The following is a 27,803-nucleotide window of genomic DNA, read 5'->3' as shown; positions in this document are numbered from 1 at the left end:
ATTAATAAATTCTACCTCTCAGCCGTCTTTGTGCCTCCCTGTTTTTTTGTGATAGTTGTTATATATGTTCTTGCAGATATTTTTAAGTAATCTTGGGTAAGACGTATTGTAAATGCATGCTTAGGTAAATCTATTAATTCACAAGGAGGAATTAAACAAGGATGCCCTCTTAGTGGTTTTCTTTTCAGTTTACTTTTGAATGCTGTGTTGCAGAAAAGTGGCATACCTTGTGCTCCTGCTAAAGGGGAATTACTTCCTGGAGTGTCTGTTTCTTTATTTCTTCCTTATGCTGATGATATGACTGTTGTGGTCCTTTCAGAACATTGGTTGTATTTCATGGTTTCTACTGTACAAATATTCTTGCAGGCAGAAGAACCACATTTTAACATATCTAAGTTTTTGGGTTTTGGTCGAGTACAGCATTTTGCTTGATTTCTTTTTAATATGACTACCATAAAAATATTAGGCATCATTTTTGCTGATGAATGTTCTTTCTTAGGTAAGTTGGCTCAATTATTATTATTATATTTAGTTTAAGAAAAATGTGTATATTTTGCATTCATCGATTTTGGAGAAGTTAGCTTATATGGGCAAAGTGTTTCCATTTCTGGATACTATAGAAAAATTATATTTGCACATCTTTGTTTCTTTCTTTCAGAGATCTAAATAAATCCATGTAGAAGAAATACCTTTATTGTAAAGCTGAGGAAAGTGACATTGGATTAATAAATCTGATCATATATTTGGCATCTCTACATTTGAGATGGGTGTTGGCTAGAATATTGTCAGATTATAAAAATACTGCAGGCCACATTTCATGGGGAAAATAAATTGATACTTGGGTTTATTTATTACAGTCTAAAAGAAGATGAGAAGCACATTATCTTGGGAATGAATATGTCTTAAAATTCTATTGCTGGAAGCTTTTTTTTTTTGCTGTGCCAGATGTGCAAATTACAGTAAGTGATAATTATGTATAGAAAATTTTGGTATGTGATGATTATGGACACCGTAAATTTGCCAAAGATGTGAGTATGTGTGAGTGGATCTAGGACATTTGATCGAGTGATCAAACGTCCGAATCCATAACCACTGAACACACTTTAATGAAAGTGCTTTAATCAAAAAAACGCTTTTGTTAAAGCGTGTTCGAAAAACCACTTTTGTTAAGGCGCGTTCATAAAAAAAAAAAAAACACTACATTTATGTTTCTGCTTTGCCCCCCCTGCATCCCTCACACACACCCCTACTTTAATATTCTCCCTTTGAGACCGCACTACAGTGGGGAAAAGGGAATTTTCCCTTATCTGCACCATAGTACAGCCTCAGCAAAAGGCATACTTACGTGAAAGTGCTTCTTTGGTGAAAAGCACTTTCACGTAAGTATGCTCGCCCTAAATGGATTCGGATGTTTAATCTTTCAATCAAATGTCCTAGATCCGTGTGAGTATACAGTATGCGGTATGGAAAAATGTCCATGACAGGGCTATCTCCCAGTGTAAACATTGGCTCTAGATGATTAGCACTGTTGAAGTGATACCCTGACCTCATATGCAAAAATGGGAAAGTGAGTGGATGAATGATTATTGATAAATTTTAATATGATTGACCATGGTCTTTTTTAGATAACATGTTTGAAATATGCATTCAGCGTCACCCAAATAGATTCCATAGTGCCCCAGAAATTCAGGATTTTTTATGGCAATTACTGTTAAATACGTTTCCTGTTAATAGTCAATTAAAATATAAAATAAGAGATCAGAAGTTGTGTGGTATTTGTAATGCAGAAGATAGAGGCATAGCCGGTCAAACCAGGGCCCTCTGCTAGTCCCACAAACTAGTGGCCCATTCCGTTAGCTCTTCAAGTGAAGAGCAAAAATAAGGAAAAAAAGAGAGGCTTTTGCAAAACTGCAGGAAGCTAATGGGATTCTGGTAGTACACTACCCAATCCAGATGCCCTGAAACCCAACCAACCAGATTCAGTTCCTGCAACCTACCTTCACCCTCGCCCCTCCTCAGCAGGCAAGTTACAAAAAAAAAGTTTGCAATTAGGTTCCTGGGGCTCTGGAAATGCAAGAGCCAATCAGGTCCCATTTCTGTGCCCTACCCACAGCTCTACTTCCTCGTGTTTTATGGGGGGGGGGGGTCTGAAGAAATGAAAGAAACAAATCTTTTTTTCCTGTCTTTTAAACTGTTGCAAACTACTTGCTATATCTGTAGCAAGCAGTTGCTATAGTTTAGACCACAAAGGAGTGCTATAGCACTCAGGTGCTAGTAAAAAAAAATTTTCTTTTAATCTGTAGCAAACTCTTTGCTATAAAATTATACCCAGCACAGAGCACTACACTGCTCAGTTTCAGGTAAAAAAAAATAATAACATTTTTTTTTAACTCTAGGGAACTGCTCACTACATTTGTGACAAGCAGTTGCTACAGTTTAGAATACACAGGAAGAGCTACAGTGCTCAGAACTAACAGCAAATGCAATACCAGAAAAAATTATCAGAATCAGCCTTGGATGACTGATCGTGCTCCCAAACACTTTGCACCCGGGGCAGTTGCCCCCTGCTTCCCACCCTAGCTATGCTACTAGTAGAAGAAACTATACAGCATGCTTTTTCTTCTAAGTCCTAGAATTCAGTCTTTCTGGGAAGAATGTTTCTGATTACAAAACGTATTTGTTTTTTCTCCAACTAGTTTAAATATGATTTTTTTATGGATGTTATAATTTTCCAAAAACTGATATAAACAAATGTGATTTATTTTTGGTTGGGGGTTTGTGGATTTTGTGGTTGTCACTATGTGATAGATTGTTATTAAGTTGTGGGATAGTGGACTAATTTGGGGTTTATTGAGAAAATGATTAGAGCAGTACAGGACGGGAAATTTATGGAATTTTTTACCCTTGTCTGATGTCATTTTTTCTGTAAAGTTTGTTTATTAAGTATATATATTTTTCTGTATTAATATATTTTACTTTACTGATGTCTATTTACTACTTCCTTGGTTGTGGTTATGTCAAGGTAATTAACAGTATCCATCGAGTGTTGATGTGCAACTTTAAGGAAAGGGATAGTTTGGCTAATATATCAAATGAAATTATCCTCTTCTTGGAATGGACCTCTTAATTTAACAATAGTTAACTTATCACATGATCTAACTAATTCATTGTTTAAGCATTGGTGGACTCATTCTTTTTCACGATTCTGAAGAAGTCCCAAGAATTGTAGGGATGAAAGCATTTAACCATTGACATATTTTATTTGAATAAATACATTTTGGTAACAGACTGTGAATTTATTCTCTGGATGGTCATCTAGACACATGCTTTGTATCTTTGGTTTAAAAACTAATAAAGCAATTTGATGATCAGGAGAACAGAAATGGTTAACTTCATTTGTCTATTTATATTTTAGATACAAGCATAGCTTATTTAGTTATAAAGCCACAAAAGCCATGTACCTATGGAAGTGTTTGGGACTACATAAAAGAGAGGACACTACACATTCTAAGTTACTGAGATTTATGTATAGGACCTGCAAGACAGTTTACAGGCTTTCAGAATGGGTTGTCACTAGTTGGAATAGTTTACTACATAATATTAAAGAGTGTAAAAATACTATCAGCTTTTAGAAAATCTTACCAGTTCTACTAGCTTGCTTCTGCGATATATTTTATTGTATTATATGTGTCACATCACCCTGAAGGTATAGTCCCTTAGGCATGCTTTCACAACAGAGGTTACACATAATTTTTGTAATCTGTATAGGGAAACTTCCAGTTGGATTGATCATTGCAGTTTCATTGCTCCCCTAAGCTACTTCTCCTCCCAGTGTTTACTATTTATGTAGCTTTATCCAGGTGTTTAATCCTGCTAGCATGGAGTCAACAGTAGCCCCACTACTGTTAGCACTGATTAGGTATAAGCGGAAAAGTGAGCCCAAGATCCACTCCTGTGACAAGCAGAGGCATGATTGATGCAGTTACAGCTCTGTCCTAGAGCATGTCAGCACCACATTTTTCAAGGCCCTTACATGCCACGAGGAATGGTCTTTGCAGTGTTCACACCTGGGGCCCGAAGACATAATCCTGATCTCCATTGGAATTCTAGAGGACACATGCCCCCACCAGTCACATAATCTCTGTCTTTCCTCCCTAAGAAAAGTGAGAAGGCAGAGCTTCAGCTCTCTAATCTTCTGCCAGCTCCAATGGATACTGGAGCTGCTAATTAAATTCTGATCACCCAGGGTATTAGTCAAGGCTTTATCCCTCTACACCAACAAAACTGTCTACAAGTTACACAGAATGCTATCCTTTACTATATCTGCCAACCTTTTTCCAAACTGGCAAAGCAATTTTGCAATATTGTTGTACTTTTATGCATAGCTGTCAACATCATTGCTGAAGAATCTGGAATAAAGCCAAAATATTAGAAGACAAAGGCCAAAAACCTTAGACAATTTTAAAATATTACTCTAATTCACTTAAAAGGTAAATATAGCATCCGGGTTTGCATCAAGATATATTTTTTGAAGAATAAGAAGTATGTAGCCTAATGTCTGTCATTACTGGCTGACTATAATTCTTAATGAATTATCAAAAAACTGAATATTTTATGAGCGACAACAAATATATGAGACAAGTATGTGACATTTTCCAAAATCAGAGACAGCTGAGAGCTGTGCTTTCATGTTTCACTTGATTAACTTTCAAGAATTCAAAACAATCTATAGTTCACCAAAGATTTAGGTTCAACGTTTATAATACATTTACAAGTTCATCAAATTATGTTTTACACAGGGTATCTGGTTCTACCAAACTACACAACAGAGAGAGGCTTTGATGATTGTTACATTTAACAACCCTAAAACTCTTTTCTCATCTGGAGTATCGTTTACAACATAATACAGTTCCTTGATCTCAAGTTGCTTAGTCTTCTAGGTAGCATCAAAAGTATTAATCTAGTCAAAATTATCAACAGTTTTAAAACTGCATTCATGTTCTGGCCAGGTGTATTTTCTTTACTGTTTTGGGGTCTTTTGGACACATGCAAATTAATATCCAAGAATTTTATAAGCCAATATATAAAAACTATTGCTTTGCATCAGTACCCACTTATAATGCCAGTTCATGCCTCAGAGAACTGAAGTTCCTTTCCTTTTCGAGTGTTTAACCACTCACAGATAATTTGAAATGCTTTCTTACAAAACTTGCCTGTCATTATATAAAAATGTATTTTTGTTTTCTATAAATCACCAAGTCTCAAGAATTTACTCTCTGCATGTGTTGCAGTAATTATTACTTTCCTTTTATAATGCACTTAATTACTGTATATTTTCATTAACTCAATCACTTATTTAATTCCTCTTCATCTTCCCATGTTACAGGTAAATGAAAGTTTAACTGGATGCAAAAAACTGGCTGAACTTTTGAGTAGGAGAAATAGTGTAATAAAAGCATCGTTTTTGTCTAATAATCATTACATTTAAAATTTACTGTATGCTACACTTTATAATTTCAGTCACTAACAAGTTTATTCCATGGGTATTTTTTTCGTAACCTGCGCTTTGGAAAAGTTTGTTCAAACAGTGTTATTCAAAAATAGGACTGTATGAACTTTAAAGTTAGTTATTTGTGCTCTAAGATCATACTATATGAGTAATTTTATAATAAAAATATTTTGAAAGTATTTTTTCACCAAAATAAGTAGTGCATAGGTTCATAGGTTGGTACTAGGCTATCGGTCCTAGGGCCTATACAAGCCTAGCCATAACAATTCCCTGGCTATTTCTTCTCACAGTATTTACTTCCCTGGACACCTGTCTAGCAGGGCAACTGATGTGATCCCCGGGGTGAATTTCATATCTCCCATCCAATCATCAAGGTTCCTTTTGAAGAGGGTCAAAGAGGTGCTCTGCTTGACACGTATGGGCAGTCTATTCAAGAGTCTGGGGAGTCTCCTGGCCAGGAACCTATCCCTCCAGCATGTTTTGTTCATTGTGATGACAAGGTTTGGATCCCTGGAGTGTGTGGCTCTGAGGGATTGGGATTTCTTTAAGTATAGCATGTCCAACAGCTCTGGGTTTGACAAGGCCTTGTATGTTAAGCAGAGATCGCCTCTGAGTAGACGATGTGCAACAGAGTATAGGTGGAGTTTTTTTAGACAATCAGCATAGGGCATCTGCTTTAGGCCTGTGATTCTTTTAATGAGGTATTTCTGCAGCCTTTCCAGTTGTTGCAGATGTCTTGAGAGGTACAAACCAAATGGGTCTAATGAGGGATGAGTACAGTGGGACAATGACCTCCTTTTTTCTGGATGAAAAGCCCTTAGTGATGAGGTGTGCCACATAGAATGATTTCCTGACTGTTGTGGTGATGTTGTTATCGAAGATGAGATCACTGTCCACCTGTGTCCCTAAGTCTCTTTTCACACTTTTGGTGTTTAGTGTACTGCCACCTATGTGGTAATTCATGGGTACATGTTTTTTTCCCAAAGAGGATGAATATACATTTCTTGGCATTCAGCTTGAGCCCATGGCTCTGGCACCAAGCATCTGTTTCTGTAAGGCCCTTTTGTAGAATATCCACATAATTTGGGGATTCAATAATGGCTCCCAGTTTGCAGTCATCTGCAAACTTTGTTAGCCAGAGTCCCTTAGTGTTGGCCTGTACTTCAGAGAAGTAGATGCCAAACAAGAGCAGTCCCAGGACTGAACCCTGAGGTACTCCACTTGTGACTTGTCTGGAGCTGGATTTGGAGTCAGCTACTTTTACAGTGTGGGTTCTGCCAGTAAGCCAGTTAGCAACCCATTGAGTGATGTAAGAATTAATGCCCAGCTTAGTAAGTTTATCTACGATTCCAGAGTGGGGGATGGTGTCAAAGGCCTTGGCGAGGTCCAGATACACTGTGTGGACCACCTTACCCTTGTCCACAGCTCTGGAGACTGATTTGAAGAAGTCAATCAGGTTCAGGAGACAAGATTGGCCCTTCACGAACCCAAACTGCATGGGGTCCAGTGTCTGAAGGTTGCCAATGTCTTTGTTTATAAGTTCCATGATAATACGTTCCATGGCCTTGCAGATCAGGCTCGTCAGACTGATGGGGCGGTAGTTCTCGGGATCCAAGGTGGATCCCCCTTGTGGAGTGGGATAACTGTAAGTTGTGTGCCACTCACTGGGCACGAAGCCTGAGGTGAGGCTATGATTAAACATGACACTTAGGTGAGGTGCCAGTTCATTTTGTAGCTCATGTAGTACACAGCCTGGGATGTCATCTGGTCCCATGGATGCTGTATTCTTAGCTTTGGAGAGTGCATTTTTTACCTGTGTGGCCATTATTACCAGAATTTGGCAATCTTTCTGTATTGAGATGGGCCCTTTAGGGGGTGAGAGGGGGGTGAAGTTTGCACTGAATCGATCTTCCAGGATACTGGCAATATTATTGGGATCAGTATATTTAATGCCATTCTGTTGTAGCTCAGAGCAGATCTGAGCATTGCCATTTAGATTCTTGACGTAGCTATAGAATGCCTTGTGGTTGTCTTTGGAATCTTTTGGCAATTTTATTTTCATAACTAGCTTTGGAGGATTTTATGAGGGATCTCAGCTTCTTACTGAGGCTGGTAGGGAAGTTTTTTGCATCCTGGGATTTTCCTCTTTTCTGCAACAGTTTCTTCCTTTTGTTGTAAAGTTTGTTTATGGCAAGGGACCACCAGATTGGCTTCCTTTTTTTGGAGGAGAGTGTCTTGGTTCTATTGGGGATGGCACAATTCATGCACGAGCGGATGTGCTTGTACAGTGCCTTAGTGTAGGATTCAGCATTCGAACCTTCAGTTTCCATCTGCATGGATGTCATGAAGTTTGTCACTTCTGACTTGAGTAGCATGAAGTTGGCTTTGGAGAAGTTTTTATGGAGGTTTCCTTACGGGGAGGTGGGGGGGATGTGGACGTCAAGGGTGATTAGCTTATGGTCAGACCTGACCAACGAGGGAGTGACCATAGGTGTGGAGCATCAATTTCCCATGTTGGTAATGACCAGGTCTAGGATATTGGAGCCCCTGGTGGGACTAAGGATTAGTTGATCCAGGGCATTGGAATTTATGAATTCCAAGAATCATTGGGCAAAGGTGTTGGTACACAAGTAGTTTTCCCAGTTAATGGCAGGGTAGTTGAAATCACCCAGTATTAGGGTGTTTGGTTGTATCTTAATATTTTCCAGTATGCTGAGAAAGGCATAGTGAAAATCTTGGGGCATGGTGAGGGATCTGTAGCAAGCTACAATTTGGATTGCAGTCTTACCTAGTGTTAGTTGCACCTGGAGAATTTCAGATGCATTGTGTTGGGCAACTAGCCTGTTGTTGTGAATATTCTTGGTGAATATGGACACTCCTCCACCTTTAGTGTTTCGGTCCTGGTTTGGTTGCTGAAAAGTGTGGTAAGAGTTGTAGCCTGGTATTGCAGGGGTGCTCTCTGGAGCCTTGAACCAGGTCTCAGTTACTGGACAGATATCGATGTTCTCCATTTTTAGGAGTGCCTCGAGAGAGTGTATTTTGAGATTTAGACTTCTAGCATTGAGTAGCATTACCTTCAGATTTTGCATGGTTGTACTTGTTATGGTGGTGGTTTTGTCCTTTGAACTTTGCCTAAAAAGGCACTATAGGGGTGGCAAGAGCCTTAGCCAGTAACCTGAATCTTATGGGTGATAGATGCAGACCATCTCTGGCAAAGCATTGTGGTCTGTCGATCATGTCGTCCTAGGCAGACAGATACTGGATCCCCTTTGCAAAATAAAAGCAAGAAAGATGAGAAAGTGTGATGCATAAGAATATATCAAAATATAGAATAAAAACATCTTTTTGTCTTTACTGACAGCAGGTAAACTCCTTATAGCAGGATGTGCAGTTCTGTGGACCTTATCTTTAAAGGAGCTAGGCTATTATAAGTTAAAAGGAGGATGACAAAGATGTCACAATGTCTTTATCAGATGCTGCATAAAAAGAAAGAAAGACTAGTTGTCAAGAAAATAGGAGGAAAGGATAAAAATCATTTTCTTCAGGTTAATCCATTCAACCCAAGACTGTCATCTTTAAGAATGATGTGTGGAAAAAATAGGACACGATCTGAAAATACAATGTCGATAGCTTCCGGAAGGAGAAAAAATTAAGACTTTTTTCATTGAACTGCCGGTAGTCATTTAGATCAACTTTTCTGAAGAGAATTCATGTTCCAAAACTGTAAACTAATTGAATATAAGACAATTCCTATGTGTAGACACTTTGATTTTGGTTAAGTAGTATTTGAAGTTTTTCCATTACACAGGAAAATGAGCACAGAATGTGGTCCAAGAAGTCTTTATGTGGCGTCAAGTTTACATTTCTATGCCCAGTTCTAAGATTATAGTAAAGAGACTTGCACAGTACCCATCACGCTTAAAAGCATTGCTGCTTTCAAAAATAAGTGTGTGTGTGTGTGTGTGTGTGTGTGTGTGTGTGTGTGTGTGTGTGTGTGTGTGTGTGTGTGTGTGTGTGTGTGTGTAATATGAATAAGTAAAAAGCTTTTCATTACAAAGGTCTAATTTGTGAGATCTGGACCAGAATTCCAATCCTGTTTTAAAAATCCAAGAAAGCGCAGAAGCCACTGCTTGACACACCAAATTTAATACAACGTTTAAAAACAGATAAGTGCTTCAGATAAATAAAGCACCCAAGAACAGAGTATTTAAAATCCACTGTATGAAGTCACATGAAAAATGTCATAAGGGTAGTAACCTGAATGGTTTGCAGGGCACTATTTTAGAGAAAATTATGATAAAAGTTAAAGAGAGGCTTCTACATAAGGAAGCCCTACTTGTTTTAAAATTTGGAACTTTAAAGAGAGGCTTCTACATAAGGAAGTCCTACTTGTTTTAAAATTTGGAACTTTAAATCCTGATGGCTTGAAGGCTTATTGTAATTGGAAAGTGCTTATTAATTAATTGATGCTGTAATTAATTGGTTAATAGATGTAATTGACTGTATATATAGTGTGAATCAAGTATGATAATGTATTCCATTGAAGACAGTGAATGCCGAGGAGCTAGAACGTGATAAATCTTCTTTTTTTGGATTGGACTGGACTGTCGAATTTAACTTTATTTTGCTGCTTTGCTGCTCTTGTGAGTGTGTTGTTCATTATTTAAAATCCACTGTATGAAGTCACATGACCAGTAGTTGTTTTCTTAAGGTTACAATGTGCCATTTAACTAATATTATAAAAGAAACTAAAACTGCCTAATCCCAGAGCCATCTAAATAAAAAGCATCTAGATAAAAGCAATTTTTTAACAGTCAGTACTAAAACTGTCAATACACTTAAAAAACACAGTGTTGATAGGCTATGTTGTTACCCACTCTTGAGAAGGAGTGGGATGGGATAGGCCTTATTATAAATATACTCTAGTCTATCCTTTCCAAGTTTTCTCATTTTTTGTTCTTTTAATTTTTTTTATTTTTTCTTCAGGAGAAAGGGGTGGCTATGGGATCCACATGTGGGTACCTATATGTCAATGTGGGAAAACAAGTTGTCCTGAACAGTATGTGTAAGGAATCATGGTGCCTCTATACAAGGTTCCTGGATGATATCTTTATTGCATGGAAGGAAGACAATAATAATATTCCTCCCATTCCTAGAATATTTAAACAGCACCACTGAATTCTTGAATTTACTCATGACATAGGTGTGATGAACTTCTTACCTGGATGTAAAATGGGAAAAGTATTATAACAGCAGGAAAATTATTTCCAAAACGTATAGGAAACTGACTTACTGTAATTCTTTATTGCACTATTCCAGCTCACATCCTGTAATACAGAATAAAAGCTGTAGTAAAGGGCCAATTTGTTAGACAAGCATCTATTGTTTCAGTGTTTTCTGACTTTCTGGATGAGTGTAACAACTTAAAAGAAATGTTTTTAAAAAGGTGACATCCAGAAAGTTTTATTGAATGCTCCATGAATGAAGTGGTGATGAAAAGGGGCAACAACTACTTCACCCCTATTCTTAATGGGGAACCTTTTAGGACAGAAGGGGACATTATAACTGCTGGTTTACACCATCCCTTGAACATGGGTGAGAAACCAAACTACAAGGGTAGTTTTATCACTACTTTTTCTGTAGACCACAACTGCATCAACTGGGTCTTGAATAAAAACTGGACTATTTTTAATAAAAATAAAGATGTCAAGGAAAAACTTGGCAACAGCCCTTTGGTTATTTACAGAAAGGGACTTAGTTTAAGAATATTTGTGAATTCACTGTTAAGGAAAACAATTAGAAACACACTTATGGTATGTTTAAATGTGGTAATTGCACATTCTGCAGAAACATTTATTGTGGCAACACCTTTATAGTAAAGGAAGAATGCCTTAAAGTCAAGGGTAGGTATAACTGTATGTCAAAAGTGGTAATTTATTTAGCCGTATGTCAAATGCTGCGTAAGTTTCTATGTTGGAAAGACTGAACATATGTTAAAAGACAGAATTTATAAACATTTATATGCAATATGGAACAAAAGTAAATTTAATGCATTGTCCAAGCACCTTATGTCTTGCCCGGAACATGAATTTAAATTCACAGTGCTTCAACAGGCATAACTGAACTATGGGGGGGGGGGGGGTGGCTGGGAGTTGCTGCTGGAAAAGAAAGAGTTAATGTGGCAGCTTCATTTTAATTCAAGCAACAGCCCAGGTCTGAATGTACTTTCTTCTATTACTTGTTTGTTTAAACTTAAAGTCTATCAATGACAAATGTATTTTTTTAAGTGTATTGATAGTTTTAGTAATTACTGTTAAAAATTGCTTTTATCTAGATGATTTTTATTTAGATGGCTGTGGGATTAGGTGGTTTTAGTTTCTTTTGTAATAGTCAAATGGCACATTGTAACTTTAAGAAAACAGCTACTGGCCATGTGACTTCATAGAGGGAATTTTAAATAATCTGTTCTTCTGTGCTTTTTTACCTGATGAAGTCTTTCTATTGTGTAAAGATGAAAGCGCTTATCAGTTTATACCTTATATTAAACTCAATGTGTCTTGCAGTGGCTTTGGTGGCTTCTTGGATGTTTAAAAGTTTGTTTTTTGTTTCTCTTACAAGTTTGTGCAGTCCTATTTTACTTGTATGCTCAAAGTGCTATCTCAGCTTGCAGCTTTGCACACTGAAATCTGGTGTTGCAGGATTATCTTTTAACGTTATCTCCTATTGCAAATCTACTTCAGACAGATTACTTAATACTGTCGTTAAGGTCAGAAAATACTGCAGGCATACTATCTTGGGGCTATCAGTTACTTACACTCCATTTCTGTGGATCCCAGGCACAGAACCATCCCGTGAAAGTTGGAGGTTCAAATCCTTGTTTAATGATGAGTATGGGGGTGTGAATATCCCTGTTACCAGGGTGAGTCTTCAGGTATTCTTGGGCAGTTATTAGGGTTTCTTTCTTCTCTGTTTCATTTGCATCTTTTCCAATCCACAGGAAAATCTACAGGTGTGAAAAAAATAAATTAAAAGAAAGAATTAATCCAATCATGCAATATCCATAAAAGTAAAATATAGGCATGCAACAATGATCTGCCATCCTCTGGAACATCTACACGCAAAGGAACAGCTTCATTAATCTGCACAACTTTAAAATGCAATGACTGAAATGTAATAAAAAGTGGCTATCTGTGTTGTATCAAATTATAGCATAACCCACTCAGCAAACTACACATACTGGTTCGTGTCCAGCATCTAGTGAGATGTGAACAGACACTAATTAACAAGATGTGCCAGTGGGCTTGTACTACCACTTGAGTGGAAGCATAGTATTGTTTGCATGCATAAATTTGGCACTATTCAAAATTAGCTGGATGAAAATGTGGAATGACAAGCACTGGAAGTGTACCTGCATCAGACAATGATGTGTTACTAATAACTCAGCGAAGCAATTGCATTACTAATCCTATAGAATGGATAAAACGTAATGACAATTAGTGCATACAGAATGTATAAGGAACATTATATAAGTATGGCTGTATTATTTGCTTGCTTGTGCATTTCATCATATTAATCCCACTGTGCTATAACTCCCTGTTTTATCACAATTATGGGAATATTTTCTTTCACTGAGTAGTGGTAGCCTTATAGTTTATTATATTAATATATAAGGATGTAGAGGATGTGATGTGAGATACTTGCCCCTACAAAAATACTTTATTTAGTTATGTGTGGTGTGCTGATAAGAGTAATGCCTTTTAAAAAGCTGCTGGGTTGTGACTTTTGCAATCTTATTTTAGTGACTATAATGATACCTTTCCAACATCTGGCTTTTAAAGTAGCATACAACATTTGCTATTAAAACAATGAAAAACAAATACAAAAAACACTTCTTATTTGTGGCTGCATTCTGCAATGCAGCAAACCTGAATGAAGTATCAGAAACAGCTCCCTAAAACACACACACGCACACACACACACACACACACACACACACACACACACACACACACACACACACACACACACACACACACAAACACACACACACAGACACACACACACACACACGACTATGGCATAGTAGCTTGTCAATGTTTGCAAAGTCTATGTTTTGTGGTTGACATGAATGCCAACATTTGGGTGATTCATTTAAATTCAGTACACCTCGTATTTATATTCCATCTTATCATTTAAGTTATATGTTATATGAATGACCATGCATCACTCTAAAGTAGTACGAAATAATTTTTATTTTGTTCTAATTCAAAATGCCCTGATAAGTTGCACAAAGTGACATGAATTCTTCTTTTTCCTTTTTTTGTGAGAGGGTTTTCTCTTTCCAGTAATATATTCTGATTAGATTATCATGCTCACTTTCTTCTTTGCATTTACCTAAAACAGCAGCAACATTTAACAATCTTTGTTAATCTCCCTACAGGGTATCTGAAACTTCATTCCAGAGACAAGGCATAGCCAATTTTTTTTCTTTTTTTGATTTGTAGGTACTAACTTCCGCGGTGCAGCCCCTACACTTCCAATGTCATTCCACCAGTCCACTATTCCACCCCCTTTTAGTGGGCAGTGTATGTTTTGGTTATCATTCTTTTTTCTTTAATTAATGAAAAATATGAAATAAGCTTAAGCAAAAAAAAACAGAAAGAAAGAAAATAACCAGGCTTTCCAGGAGAAAAATAAGTGAAATAAAAATGCATTGTTTGAACATTTACTTTAAAATTATTTGAAAACAAAATGCACACAGCCACACATGGTGTATGCATAGCTACATCTATGTCCAGTAACTCTCTCCTCTCTAGTCTGTCTATGTCCAGTAACTCTCTCCTCTCTAGTCTGTCTCCTTTTCCAGGGATTCAGAAAGGCTTACATCAGCGTGGAAGCCTCAGCTCCACAGATTTCTGTATTGCAGTAAGCCTAAGTAATTTACAGACTGCTTTCCTACTACTTTTTTTTTCTACTGGCAGTAGCTGTAGCAGAGCAAACAGTCTCACTGAGAAGCCACAAGCAAATGCGTCAGTACAGCAGACCCATGCACTGTCTGCAGAAATTGTGCAAGCACCAGATTAATGTAGTGGGTGATGCAGAGAATTGCTTTACTGTGTTAATTTTTTCACTAGGATGAAAAGGTGAATGCTGTCATTTGAAACTGTTAAACTGATGGGAATGGTTGCAGTTCATACTGCAACTGCAGGTATGTATATTGCAGCTGTGTGTGTGTGTGCGTGTGTGTGTGTGTGTGTGTGTGTGTGTGTGTGTGTGTGTGTGTGTGTGTGTGTGTGTGTGTGTGTGTGTGTGTGCATGTCTAGGCAGTCACCCTGCAAGAGATAATTATGCGAGCTTGTGTGTGTGTGTGTGTGTGTGTGTGTGTGTGTGTGTGTGTGTGTGTGTGTGTGTGTGTGAGAGTTTCTATGAGCATAACTGTGTGTAGGAGCTGGTTTGTGGCTGCTAGGATATGTGCGTGCATGTGTGTGTGTATGTGTATGTGTGTTAGGGTGTTCCCATGCTACTGTGGTAGGGACCACACTAAGTGAGGTCAGGTCTGACAATGCAGTGTTCAGGTTAGAGACATGGGAATAAGCTGCTAATAAGATGCATTGTCAGACCTGACCTCACTAGGGACTTACTTTGGTGCAAGGCCTGTCTATAAAGCAGGCTTACACCAGGTGTGACAAAGGGAAATACTGCCAGCCCAGCTATCTGGAATTTTGTAAATAATTCTATGTCACTTGTGAATATTGATATGATTTATACAGAAGTGTGTGTAAAGTGCTGAGCTAAAATGTAACCACAACATGCCCTGTTGGAATAGAACAGGAATGTACCTGCACTATTGTGACTGTTTAGATGTATATGTTTAATAGAAAGTGGAACACAGGAGGTTGACTTAAAAGAATTCAGGGAAAATAGTTGAAATTAAATTGTTTCATAACCATCTAATAAAAGAGATATCTCTCAGTTTCAGTGCAGTAGCAGACACAATCTCTAGAGCTAGAAGTTTTTGTATTGTCTTGAAAGAGAAGTAATTACTAGGTTTGAGATGTAGAAGTGTTTTATTGTTTTATGACTTAAAGGATCTGCAAACATATGAGAGATATGTATTTTTCACAGGGAGATGTTAAAATTCTGTTAGTTTCCGACAAAGGGGGGTTAGCTTGGGAACTGAAGTCACATGACAAAAAGTGATGTCATCCAAACTAACCCAGCAGTAATATTTGATATTAATTTAAGAACTCTCTCAAGAGAGAGACTGTGCATTTTGTATTTGTCTTTGACCTGACAACATCCACTCATCACCACCTCTGCACTTGCCTTGCTGTAAGTAATTTTTTTAGGGCATAGTAACTCTTTTAGATTCAGATAGGAATATAGTAAAGTGTAGCTTAGATGTTTTCTTTATTTATTTGAGACTGTCCTGCAGTGTTGTTTTAACTATTTCCTATGATTTTAAACTCTGATGTAACTAATTACTTACTGATTATTGTCTTGTTCTTTTATTATTTATTATTAAATATATTAGACCTTTTAATTGTGGCTGGTCTGTTTAGAGATATTTAAGCTCTTAGAGTACATGGATATCTATTTGTTGACACTGTACAGGCCACTTCTAATTAGCCTTCCTTATGGTCAGACTACCATTTGGAGTAATAGTAACATTACACAGTAGGACTGGACATCCTTTGTTAAGGGCCTTAAAGTAGCTGATAAGAGTTGGCTGGTGGCTGTGAAACTACCTTATAGTCTGGACAGAAGGGGCCATAACTAGTAAGTATGTGCCAGCCTTTCCCAGGTGCGTGTGTGTGTGTTTGTATATAAATCAATACTCTAGGAGTATGTGTGCGTCAGCTACTTGGGCAGGGACACGAAGCAATGTTTGGACAGCGAGGGTACTGGAGATCTTGGTTTTGCCACTCAGCTGAGATCTCAACCCTATACCTGTGCCAGTGGGGAGTCTTATTGGGGATATGGAGAAAGAGGGAGAAACCAGCACCAGACTGACTGTGATCTCTGTATGCACTTTACTGTGTGTAATTGTCATCCTCCCAGTGTGTATGTTCCTCACTGTTGCCAGTGGTGAGAATTGAGGCTCCTTGCTTACTGGGCCAGTGCAGGGGCATCACACCAGGGACCAGGTCCCGTTCAGAAGATCGAGTAATCAAAAAGTTGAACTTCATATGGTTGGCACCATATGATCGACTTTCCGAAATGTTGAAGCTTTTGTATGGAGATTACAGTACAGTGGAGATCACAGAATATACCCTTTTCTCCACTGTGATGCGATCTCAAAGTTGGTAAATATAATATGTAGAGGGTGTGGGGGATGCAGTCCCTCCACATGGGGGGGGTGCAGGGGTGCTTGCCTCTCCCCCTGTAAAAATGTAGATTTTTGGTGTTTCATTCAACCTTTCAGAAACCCAATCATATGGTCTTGGTCATATGAAGTTTGACTTTCTGAAGAGTCATCTTTTCAAATAGATTTCAAGGATCACATTCCAAAAGACTTGCTCTTGGTGTAAGTGGCTTACTCCAATGCAAGGGCTATCTACAAAGCAGGCTTACACCAAGGACTGGATTTCAAATGATTTGATCTCAGAGTGTATTACACTTACACTGAGAGCAAGTCTTTTAGATTTGCACCGTATAGGTTTTTGACCCAGTGGGTTGAAAAGAATGGAGAGTTATAAATACTGGCTGCATGGACTTTTACTGGCTAAACATCTTAAAATGTGAAGAGAAAGATGACCGAATAGTCAGGGATATAAATTTCTAAAGAAAGTAGCATGACCTCTGATTCAAACACAATCTGGTGTGCAGTGAGGAAGCTAGAGTGTACAAATGCCACAAAAGGGAAGAAATACCTAATTTATATATAAATATATATATATATATATATATATATATATAGAGAGAGAGAGAGAGAGAGCAACATGAGGATCATTTTACTGGGAGGAAAACACACATTGAGAAAATAAATGTGTTTAGGACCTAGTTATCCTTTAATATAATATAATCAGTTGATTCCACATATGCTACACAGTATATTATGATGCTGCCTTTCTTACCTGGTCCCATGTATCCAGCAGCATGACATCAGTCTCATCCAGGTCATCTTGAGTGAAATCTGTTACCTCTGTGACAATAAACCGACCTGTTTTATTGGAGCATTCAAAAAGGCGTGGCATGAACTCCGGCACTTCCTGCTGCAGCCTGCAAAAGACTCAGTCAGTATAAGACTTGAACAACAAATTCAGCTTATTGTTCATACTACCTGTGCAGACATATACTACTCACCTCCACTTTCTTATTACTACTTAGAGTTATATATCCTTGCCAACAAATGATATTGTTAACTGTTCAGTGCATCTTTATGAACTATTTAATTTATGCTGTTAGTCACTGCTGAACTATAATCTTTCCTACACACTCATGAGCCATGCTTTAAACTATGTATCTCTTCATGTTTAATGCACCCTATTTCTCTTGAAATAAATAAATAAAGAGAGAAGACTATTTATTTATAGTAAAATTCCTTATATTTAATGATGTAATCAAAACGTTTTTGTAGTGACATTGATCACATGAAAGTTTATGGAATTACTGAAGGAAATCATTTTAAAATATCTCAAGACCAAAGGCAGCCTATTTCACAAATTTAATGTCATGCTAAATAATTGTAACAGAGTTATTTTATTGGGTAACCAGGGCAGTTAAACAGAAAAGGATGGTAGAGGTGGTCTGTGTAGACTTTAGTAAGCTATATAAAAATGTGACATAAAAGTGAATAAATTAGACAAGCATGGCATATATCAATGACTCAATATGCTTAAATGAACATAAATGGAAAAATATATAAAATAATTTGTAAAATACGTAATATGATCTAAATGACTAAAAACACTCTTTCTACCAAAAATACACAAAATAAATTAAAAATATCAATAAATAAATAAACAATAAAATAAAAAGTACACAAATGTAAATATATTAACATGGTTGGAAAGTGAAACAAGACAAAACCACGAACACAAAATGTAAGACTGATCATGGGTCAGTAACTAGAAGTTTCTAAAAATACCTGTGGAACCATAAACAGCCCCTTGGAGGCAGACCATGATGCCTGAGGGGTGCAGTATGAGATTTCATTTCTCATATCATAAATCTAGTCAATAAGCACATTATATTTTTAATATGTATTGGCTCCTAGTATGATCTGCTTCAAGCGTTTCTTTATACAGCTTCATAACCACACACTAGCTAGATGAAAAAAGAGGTACCTTAACCTTTTTGAATATTGCTTAATATTTTACAGATAAAATAATTAAATTTATGTTGTTTAATTTAGGCAAAGCTATAAACAAAGTGCACTCTCAGGATTTCTAAAAGAAGGAGATCCATCATTTCTTTGATCCTAGCTATGCGTTTTTTTAGAAAGGTAGTATTAAACAGATATTTTTCCTGTAGTTACATATTAGGCTCTTATCAACTAGAGGTTAGGTTCAGTTGCACAAGTGAACATTTAAACGCAGTCCAAACTTCTCATGTTGGTTTGAGAGGGAAACTGTTTGCAGAAACTCTGCATCAGCATTACTGTCCTGTAATGGAGATTGCATTCAGGGCCTTAGCGGAGAAGGGACTTGCCGCTGCCTGTATACAGTAATGCAAGTATCAAAAAGGCCACCTTTAATGAATGCCTTCATATGTCCTGCCTCTTCCCATGCCTGCTTTGGGTGAAAAGACTGCAAATTCACATTTATCAAGTCAGGCAAATTAATAATAATATCTGATTTAAGGCATTATATGACTAAAATAATGCATCTGTTGCAGACCTACTATTGTTTATTAAAAACTTTATGTATTAACATTTTAGGAAATTATAGTGCAGGATTCGGTGAGTTATATACATTTTTCATCTGTTTGCAATATAAAGCATTGAAAATATATGTGCTTTTCCTGTGCTTTGTTTCCTGTTTTAAGGTATACATTATTTTCCATTGAAATAATAGTAAATCTGTAGTTTTGTATTATTTTCCATTGAAGCAACAGTAATTCTGTGGTTTGTTTCAAGCAGTCAACAGAGGTTGGAGTAAAACATTGATTAACTGAACTACCTTGCCTGGAAAAGAAAAATATTTTTTTTAATTAATGGCATAATCATGTTGATTGGACACAATTTATTATACACAAGACCTCTTCTGGAAATGTTTAACTGTAGATAAGAAACACTTCTGAGCTATTTACATCCTTGAGATACCCTTCACCAGTAACTGGGTTCCCATAGTTGAAGGTATCAGTCTACTGTTCACAGTGACTACATGGTGTGCGTTGAGCGTGTGGTTAAAATTAAGAGTGTTAAAAACTTCATCAGCTATTTTCAAGCTGGAAATGAGGAGTGGATTGTTGCAGACAACAGAGGATAATTTTGGATGTATTTGTGTCAATACTGTGATGTGAATTTAAGAGTAATAAAGAAAGAAAGTGCAATGTGGGTATGAGCATGTTCAGAAATTGGTTGTGCATGTTGATTTGAACTTGATTCAAGTTGCACATAGAAGCAGGATTGTAAAGTAAATGAGTGTTATGTCAACTTCTGCTTCTTCTTCTTCTTTCGGCTTTTAGGGGTCGCCAGTGGATCACCTGTCCGCTCATAGGTTCATAGGTTGGTACTAGGCTACCTGCCCTAGGGCCTATACAAGTCTAGCCACAACAATTCCCTGGCTATTTCTTCCCACAATATTTACTTCCCTGGACCCCTGTCTGTCACTGATGGGATCCCTGGGGTGAATTTACTATCTCCCATCCAATCATCAAGGTTCCTTTTGAAGAGGGCCAAAGAGGCGCTCTGCTTGACATGTATGGGCAGTCTATTCCAGAGTCTGGGGAGTCTCTGGGTCAGGAACCTATCCCTCCAGCATGTTTTGTTCATTGTGATGACAAGTGTTAGATCCCTGGAGCATGTGGCTCTGAGGGATTGGGATTTCTTTAAGTGTAGCATGTCCAACAACTCTGGGTTTGACATGGCCTTCTGTTAAGCAGAGATCGCCTCTGAGTAAACGATATGTGACAGAGTATAGCTGGAGTTTTTTAGACGGTCAGCATAGGGCATCTGCTTTAGGCCTGTGATTCTTTTAGTGAAGCATTTCTGCAGCCTTTCCAGTTGTTGCAGATGTCTTGAGCTGTACATACCAAACAAGGAGTTGTATTCTAAAATGGGTCTAATGAGGGATGAGTATAGTGGGACAATGACCTCCTTTTTTCTGGATGAAAAGCCCTTAGTGATGAGGTGTGCCACATAGAAGGATTTCTTGACTGTTGTGGCGATGTGGTTATTGAAGGTGGGACCACTGTCCACCTGTGTCCCTAAGAATCTTATCATACTTTCAGTGTTTAGTGTACTGCAACCTATGTGGTAATTCATGAGTACATGTTTTTTTCCCAAAGGAAATAACTATACATTTCTTGGCATTGAGCTTGAGCCCATGGCTCTGGCACCAAGCATCTGTTTCACGTTTATATCACGCTATCGAAAGATGAAAATAGCGAACACTATTTCATCGGCCCTCAAACCATCTAAACATGAAAATATTGAACATTCAGAACAGCGAATTTTTTCCCATGGAAAAAAATTGCTGCTCTGAAACACATACACACAACACAAGCACATCAAACAAACAGCAACCACAAACACACACTTAAATTCCTACATCTAACGCTACACTAAACTAAACATACACTACTATCTACCCACTTACCTTAACCCAACCCCTAACCCTAAGGTCCATCAGTATCGCACACTTACCTAACCCGTGCCCTAACCCTAACTCACTTAAACCGTCCCTAACCCTAAAGTCTGTCACTATTGCACACACACCTAACCCGCACCCTAACCCGAACTCACGTAACCCACCCCTAACCCTAACGTACAAACAATCGCACACTTACCTGAACCCAACTCGTAACTTTCCACCACAGTGCTAAGAATAGCAAAGCCACAGAAACAGTCAACTGAATTCTTTCCCGAGGAAAGAATTTGCTGTTCTGCAGCTTCGCTATTCTTAGCGTTCGAAGTTTTAATACTTCAATGTTCTGATATAGACCCTCTACTTCTGTAAGGCCCTTTTGTAGAATATCCACATCATTTGGGGATTCAATAATGGCTCCCAGTTTGCAGTCATCTGCGAACTTTGTTAGCCAGAGTCCCTTAGTGTTGGCCTGTACTTCAGAGAAGTAGATGTCAAACAAGAGCGGTCCCAGGACTGAACCCTGAAGTACTCCACTTGTCACTTGTCTGGAGCTTGATTTGGAGTCAGCTACTTTTACAGTGTGGGTTCTGTCAGTAAACCAGTTGGCAACCCATCGAGTGACATAGAGATTAATGCCCAGCTTAGTAATTTATCTATGATTCCAGAGTGGGGGATGGTGTCGTAGGTCTTGGCGAAGTCCAGATAGGCTGCATGGACCGCCTTACCCTCGTCCACAGCTCTGGAGACTGATTCGAAGAATTCAATCAGGTTCAGGAGACAAGATTGGCCCTTCATGTCACTAATCTCTTTCTCCATATTGCCTTTTTCAAGTCCAAATGTTGTTGATGATTTTTGCATTACATAAACATTCCAGACCTACACACAAAGCAAGTTATCCTTGATAAAATAGTCTATACTGCTTTGTTTTATTTTCTATGTTAGATCTTAAGATTTGCCCTGAACTTTAGTTTGCAAGTTATAGATTCCCACTGTTATTGATCTCATAAAACCACTGCTTAACATTCCAGAACCCCTTCCGAATACTGTCAGATATACACATAAAGAGTGTGTGATCTGGAGTATTACATGCAATAAGCATTATCTCAAAAGAGAACATACTTTTATATTTATTTATTGATAATGTTTGTGACCCAGTGCATTAGTCAGCAAGATATTTTGAATAGTGTCGGGTATAATATACTTTATGTTATCTTGAAATTAGTATTAGTGCAGGAAAAAGTGGGAGCAAGAAAAGACAGGCACAGCTAAGAAGGAATACTGGTTAGCTAACAAAGAGGCATGCTTGGCAGTAGAGTTTTTTTTACGGTGTCGAGTTGCCAGCCCGACACCCAACCTTCCATGGAAGGCACACACACTAGGGCCAATTTGGAATGTCCAATCCAGCATGTCTTTGGGATGTGGGAAGAAACTGGAGCACTCTGAGGAAACCCCCATGACCACAAAGAGGACATGCAGACTCCACACAGAAGGCACCCCAGCCAAGGATCGAACCAGAGAGCTTCTTGCTGTGAGGCGAGAAAGCTAAACGCTGCACCAACATGGCCGCCCAGTGCTATGTCAGCTAAGGGTGGATATTTAGGAAAGCAAAGGAAAAAACTCTTTAAATGATTTTTTTTTGTTTTGTTTAAGGTACATACAACCTAAAACCATAGTAGTTGAAAAGTGATTTTTGAAAGCAGTTTTAACTTTTAAAAGTATTTGCTTTTGATAGACTGTATGGTGTCCCTACGATTCTGCTTCTAAAATTAAAAAATGTGATGAAAGATGTGCTTTTTAAAAGCACATTACTTTGCATCTAACTCCTTTTGAAAGAAAAACAAGGTTACTAATTTATCTGCTCTGGGAGATCTGGGAACTTATTACACAGTAATCTTTTCTTTAATCAACATGTAGCCAAGGTCGTAAGAAAGTCATTCGGTGTTGCCCAACTTATAAGTAAGGGTATGACATCAAGGTCCAAGGAAGTTAGAGTACCACTCAACTCTTCACTTATCAGACCCATCATTGATTTCAGTGCCCCCTTCAGCATGTCCCTGACTGGACATATGCAACAGTTGGAATGCCCACAGAGGTTCCTCACCAAGAGAATCCAGGGTATTAACAAACTGTCCTGTATAGATCACCTTAGAGCCCTGTCACTATACTCAGTCTCCTACAGGTTGTTGAGAGGCAATGGAGCTTTTGAACAGCCACAAAATGAGCAGTGACAGAAACACTAGATCCAGGCATTTGAACTTTGCTTTGACATGAACAGAACATGCTGGTGAGACAGATATATGACTCAAAGGATCCCCATGCCCTGGAATATTCTCCCCATCCATTTAAAGCAGAGTCCATCCCTAACCCTATGACCATCGGATGGGAAATCACAAACTCATCCCTGCCCTGGTGCACATTTCTCTTATAGACAGAGGCTGACAGTAAATGTTCCATAACAAGCACTTGATGGAAAATTATGAATTCATCCCTGGGCTGACCCCCATGCCTGTTACAGATTGATGCCAACAGTGAGCATTCCCTAACTAACATACCTCCCCACATAACTTTTTAACAACCTCCTAACAAACATACTCCCCCAATTAAGATGCACGTTACCAAGGGATGCAATTGGGTTTGGTTGCAAGGCTTGGCTTATAAAAGCCCTGGTTTTCATTAGCCTTGTATATACCTATGAACCTTTGAAGGTTAACTGTAAAACCAGTTTTGTAGCCTAAGGCTAGAACTCATCTTAAAAATAACTGTAGTATCTCTATGAAGAAAAAGGAAAAACTAGAAGATGATCTTTTCCCAGTATATTAATAGCAGCATGTGTTGATTGTGCAGGATTATTTATCAATGCAGTATAGTTCACTTTGTTGAGGTGGCATGCACACTGTTAGAAATACAATGTGAAGAGAAAATAAATTTAAAGTTCAAATTACAATGTGCCTGAGAGTAACAGCAATTGCAGAAATGCACTGTCACGCTTTATTAGAATTTTGATTTGAACTTATATTTAGAATTGATATGGTAAGTACAGTTCTTTGAAAATATGATAGCAGATATCATGAACATTGTTGCTAGTAATTTAATCTAAGAGTCAGATCTGAGTTTATAATTCTCTGACCCTTTACAAGAACAATGTGGCTCAATGGATGAGGAATTGTAAATTCTCACCTGGAGCAGCGCCTGAGTCCCTTATGGGCAGGAGCAATATGTGAAATACTCAATGCACAGGCACAAACCCATGCCCTCCTCCTGCCCCTAGGGGCCACATACTGGGTAAAATCGGGTTATATTGGGTGACCATGTAAGGGCTCTTGAGCTGTTAGCCTAGTAATCTTCTATGAACCTATTATGTGTCTATATTACATGATATTGCATGATTGATAGCTGTTATGGGGAACTCAGCACCAATTTAATGATAACTAGATTTAAAGTTTTTAATCAGATCCATTTGTTGAATAACGATTTTTTTTTTACAAAATATCACTGTACTGTTAAATAAATTTAGGTTTGCATCTAAAATGTTTCTAGCTGTCATACTGTAGTACATGCAACATAATCTCAAAGAATGTGTATGTTAGCTGCTTGGAGCAGGGGTATGGAGTACTAGTTTCACAGAGAGAGCGGCAGAGAACTTGGCTTGGACACTCAGCTGTGGTCTCAACTCTAGAGCTGTGTCAGTGGGGAGTCTTACTGGGGACTTGGAGGGAGACAGATAGAGAAAACCAAACCCCGGACTGAGTGTGTTCCCTGTTTGCTCTTAATGGAAATTGTGCTTGATGCCAAGAGATGCATCTGGAAATACTGGGTGTATCCATTTTGTTCCAAATGAATGTTCCTCTCTAGTGCCAGTTCTGAGGATTCAGGCTCCTTAATTACTGGCCCAGAGTGGGGAGCATCACATATTGGTGGCAGTGGTGGGATATTAATTGAACTTCTGTAGCCAGTAGGCAGCTGTCACTGAAAGTGGGTGTACTCTCAGCAGCCACAAGGTAAACATACAGAGTTTCATTTCACAACAGTTTTGTTTATTTTTCTGTTAGTTTAATTTAGTCAGGGAAAGTAGACAGAGATGTCATCACCAAATTATGGTAAGCTTTCAAAGAATCAGTTGACCAAGGTGTGTGATGCCAAAGGACTGGTGTATGCCAACCTGACTAAAGAGGAAATAATGTAAGCCTTACTTACAGCTCAGACCAGCAACCAGGAGGACAACCAGTTTGGTGAGTTGTACAGCCCTCAGAAACAGGACAGTTCACCTTTTCCTCAGAGGACTTAAAATCCATCTGGAGTTAGAGACTTTAACTAGAGGCTAAATGCTTCAAATTAAAATCAGCAGAGAGACTGCGGCAGGAGAAACAGACATAATTAGAATCAGCAGGGAGACTGCAGAATTTCAAGGCTGAAGAAAATGAAAAGCAGAGTCAACATGAGAGGGAGATGCTGATTCTTCGCAGGGTCATGGAGGAAATGGGGAAGGGAATAACCAAACCCCAGAAGTAATAAAGGTCAGTAAATTTCTTCCAAAATTTACAGAGAGTGATAATTTTGATATATTTTTTCATATATTTGAAAGACTATGTAAAGAGTATAATGTTGACCAAGGACTCTGGGTAAAGTTCCTGACCCCTTACTCCATGATAAGGCTGTAACTGCTGTTTCTAAATTGTCTAATATTGATTATGTAAACTATAATAAAGTAAAGAAATGTTTACTTGAGTTTTTTAAGTTAACACTGGAAGCTTACAGAAAAATGTTTTGTGAGCATAGATGCAAGGCAGATGAAAGTGTGTGCTATTATACTGATGAATTAAGCACTTATTTTCATAGGTGGGTGAGTGGGTGTCAGGTCATAACTTTTAAAGAGCTGGCGGACCTTTTGGTGAGGCAACAAGCCCTTCGTTTTTTTGCCTGAGGACATGAGAATATGGTTGGCAGATCACGAGTGTAACTCTGCATTTGAGCCAGGGAAAAAGCGGGATCTCTACTTAGCAAGCAGGGTATCACTGCACAAGAAGGGGATACCTAGTGCTGTGCATGGATATAAGGGTATCCATGGTGAGCAACCAAAACCATCCCAACAGAAACCACCAGTAACAGGGGAAGCCACTAGTTCAGGTAAAGGCCAGGATCAAGGGTTAAATGATTTAAATGTAACCAGTGGGGCCATATATCATACAGTTGTCCACAGAGGCATGGTAGGGAATAAAAGCTGGGGGAGCCAGCAAGTGGCAATAGCAGTATGCCACTGGTAATTTGTCTGGAGACAACAGGGCTACCAAACTATCACCAGAGGTCATATCCTATCTTAATGGATGGAAAACAGGCCACTGCTATGAGATGCACAGCCTCTGACATAACCATTGTAAAGCCTGCAGTGGTTAAAGAGGAGCAGTACTTGTTTGGGCAGTCCACTCCAGTCAGAGGTGTAGGAGGGACCCCATTCCAACTGCCTTTGGTCAGGGTTCACTTTGACTTGGAGGGTAGAAAAGGAAGCAAGCAAGTAGGTGTGTTTGAGGATATCCCTGCAGATGTCTTGATAGGGAATGATTTTGATAATGCAGTACCTTGTGTGCATGCAGTTACATGCAGTCAGGGATGGAGACAGGCATATGGATCTGGTTGCCTAGGGTAGACCCAGACAGACTCCACACCTGAAGCCAGGGCTGGTGAGGTGGCTATGTCAGGGAGGGAGCTACCATATAGTAGTGAGTCTGAAGGTGAGCCACAGCTGCTGGTAGGTACTGATGTTCCCTTAGACAGAGTGACTGCAAAGGCAGAGGTAAGTGGTACTACCCAGGCTGACAGTGAGGCCCACTGTCAGAGGATACCAGACTTCCTGTGGAAAGGGATCTGGGAAGGGTTACAAAGACAGAGTTGAGCCAGACTCAGCTCTCAGACCCTACACTAAGAGGCTTCAGGGAGATAGCTAGGGAGGCACCTGATTCTCAAGGAAGAGGGGAGTCTGTATACTGGAACAAAGGGTTACTGCATAGAGCCTGGACCCCTGATGGAGGGCTAGAGGGTGAGGTAATATAGCAGTTGGTAGTGCCTAGAGCCTACTGTCTGACACTTCTAGCCATAGCCCAACGCATTCCTTTTGCAGTATTATGAGCATAAAGTGTACAAGAGATGTATTATGCAGAACTTTTATTGGCCTGAGATTGTTAGGGATGTAACAGGGTACTGTAGGAGACAAGGTCAAAGCTCCTTTGATGCCTTTGCCTGTGACTGAGGAGACATTTCAGAGGGTAGCTATGGATATTCTGGGGCTTTTGAGTACCCCAAGTTCAACAGGGAAGAAGTATATCCTGGTGGTAGGAGACTATGCTACTAAATACCCTGGCTTTGTCCTCCATCAAGGCAGAGAAGGTGGTATATACTTTGTTAGAGACTTTCAGCAGGGTAGGCTTCCTGATAGAAATACTGAGTGACAAAGGTGCAAATGTCATGTCAGACCTGCTGCTTGTCTGTGGGAGTGCTGTCAGGTGAAGCACCTAAAAGACCACCCCCTACCATTTCCAGACTAATGA

At 38.7% G+C, this 27,803-nt stretch overlaps 1 protein-coding gene across 1 annotated transcript in view; it reads right to left on the bottom strand.

The window, feature by feature from the left end:
* AVIL (advillin) overlaps positions 1-27,803 on the bottom strand; it is a 456,785-nt gene that overhangs the window by 46,426 nt on the left and 382,556 nt on the right. Inside the window, exons 16-17 of the mRNA XM_044083463.1 lie at positions 17,587-17,731; positions 12,324-12,512 (exon numbers count right to left, since the gene is read on the bottom strand). Coding sequence (XP_043939398.1) covers positions 12,324-12,512; positions 17,587-17,731 — 334 coding nt within the window. The remainder of the gene's footprint in view (positions 1-12,323; positions 12,513-17,586; positions 17,732-27,803) is intronic.

The sequence above is a fragment of the Protopterus annectens genome, chromosome 9.part0 (genome assembly GCF_019279795.1).
Source record: "Protopterus annectens isolate FY-2018-M chromosome 9.part0, PAN1.0, whole genome shotgun sequence".
In the NCBI taxonomy this organism is placed as follows: Eukaryota; Metazoa; Chordata; order Ceratodontiformes; family Protopteridae; genus Protopterus; species Protopterus annectens.
Note: the sequence above shows the minus strand (reverse complement) of the source record. Positions and strands in the feature narration are given on the sequence as shown.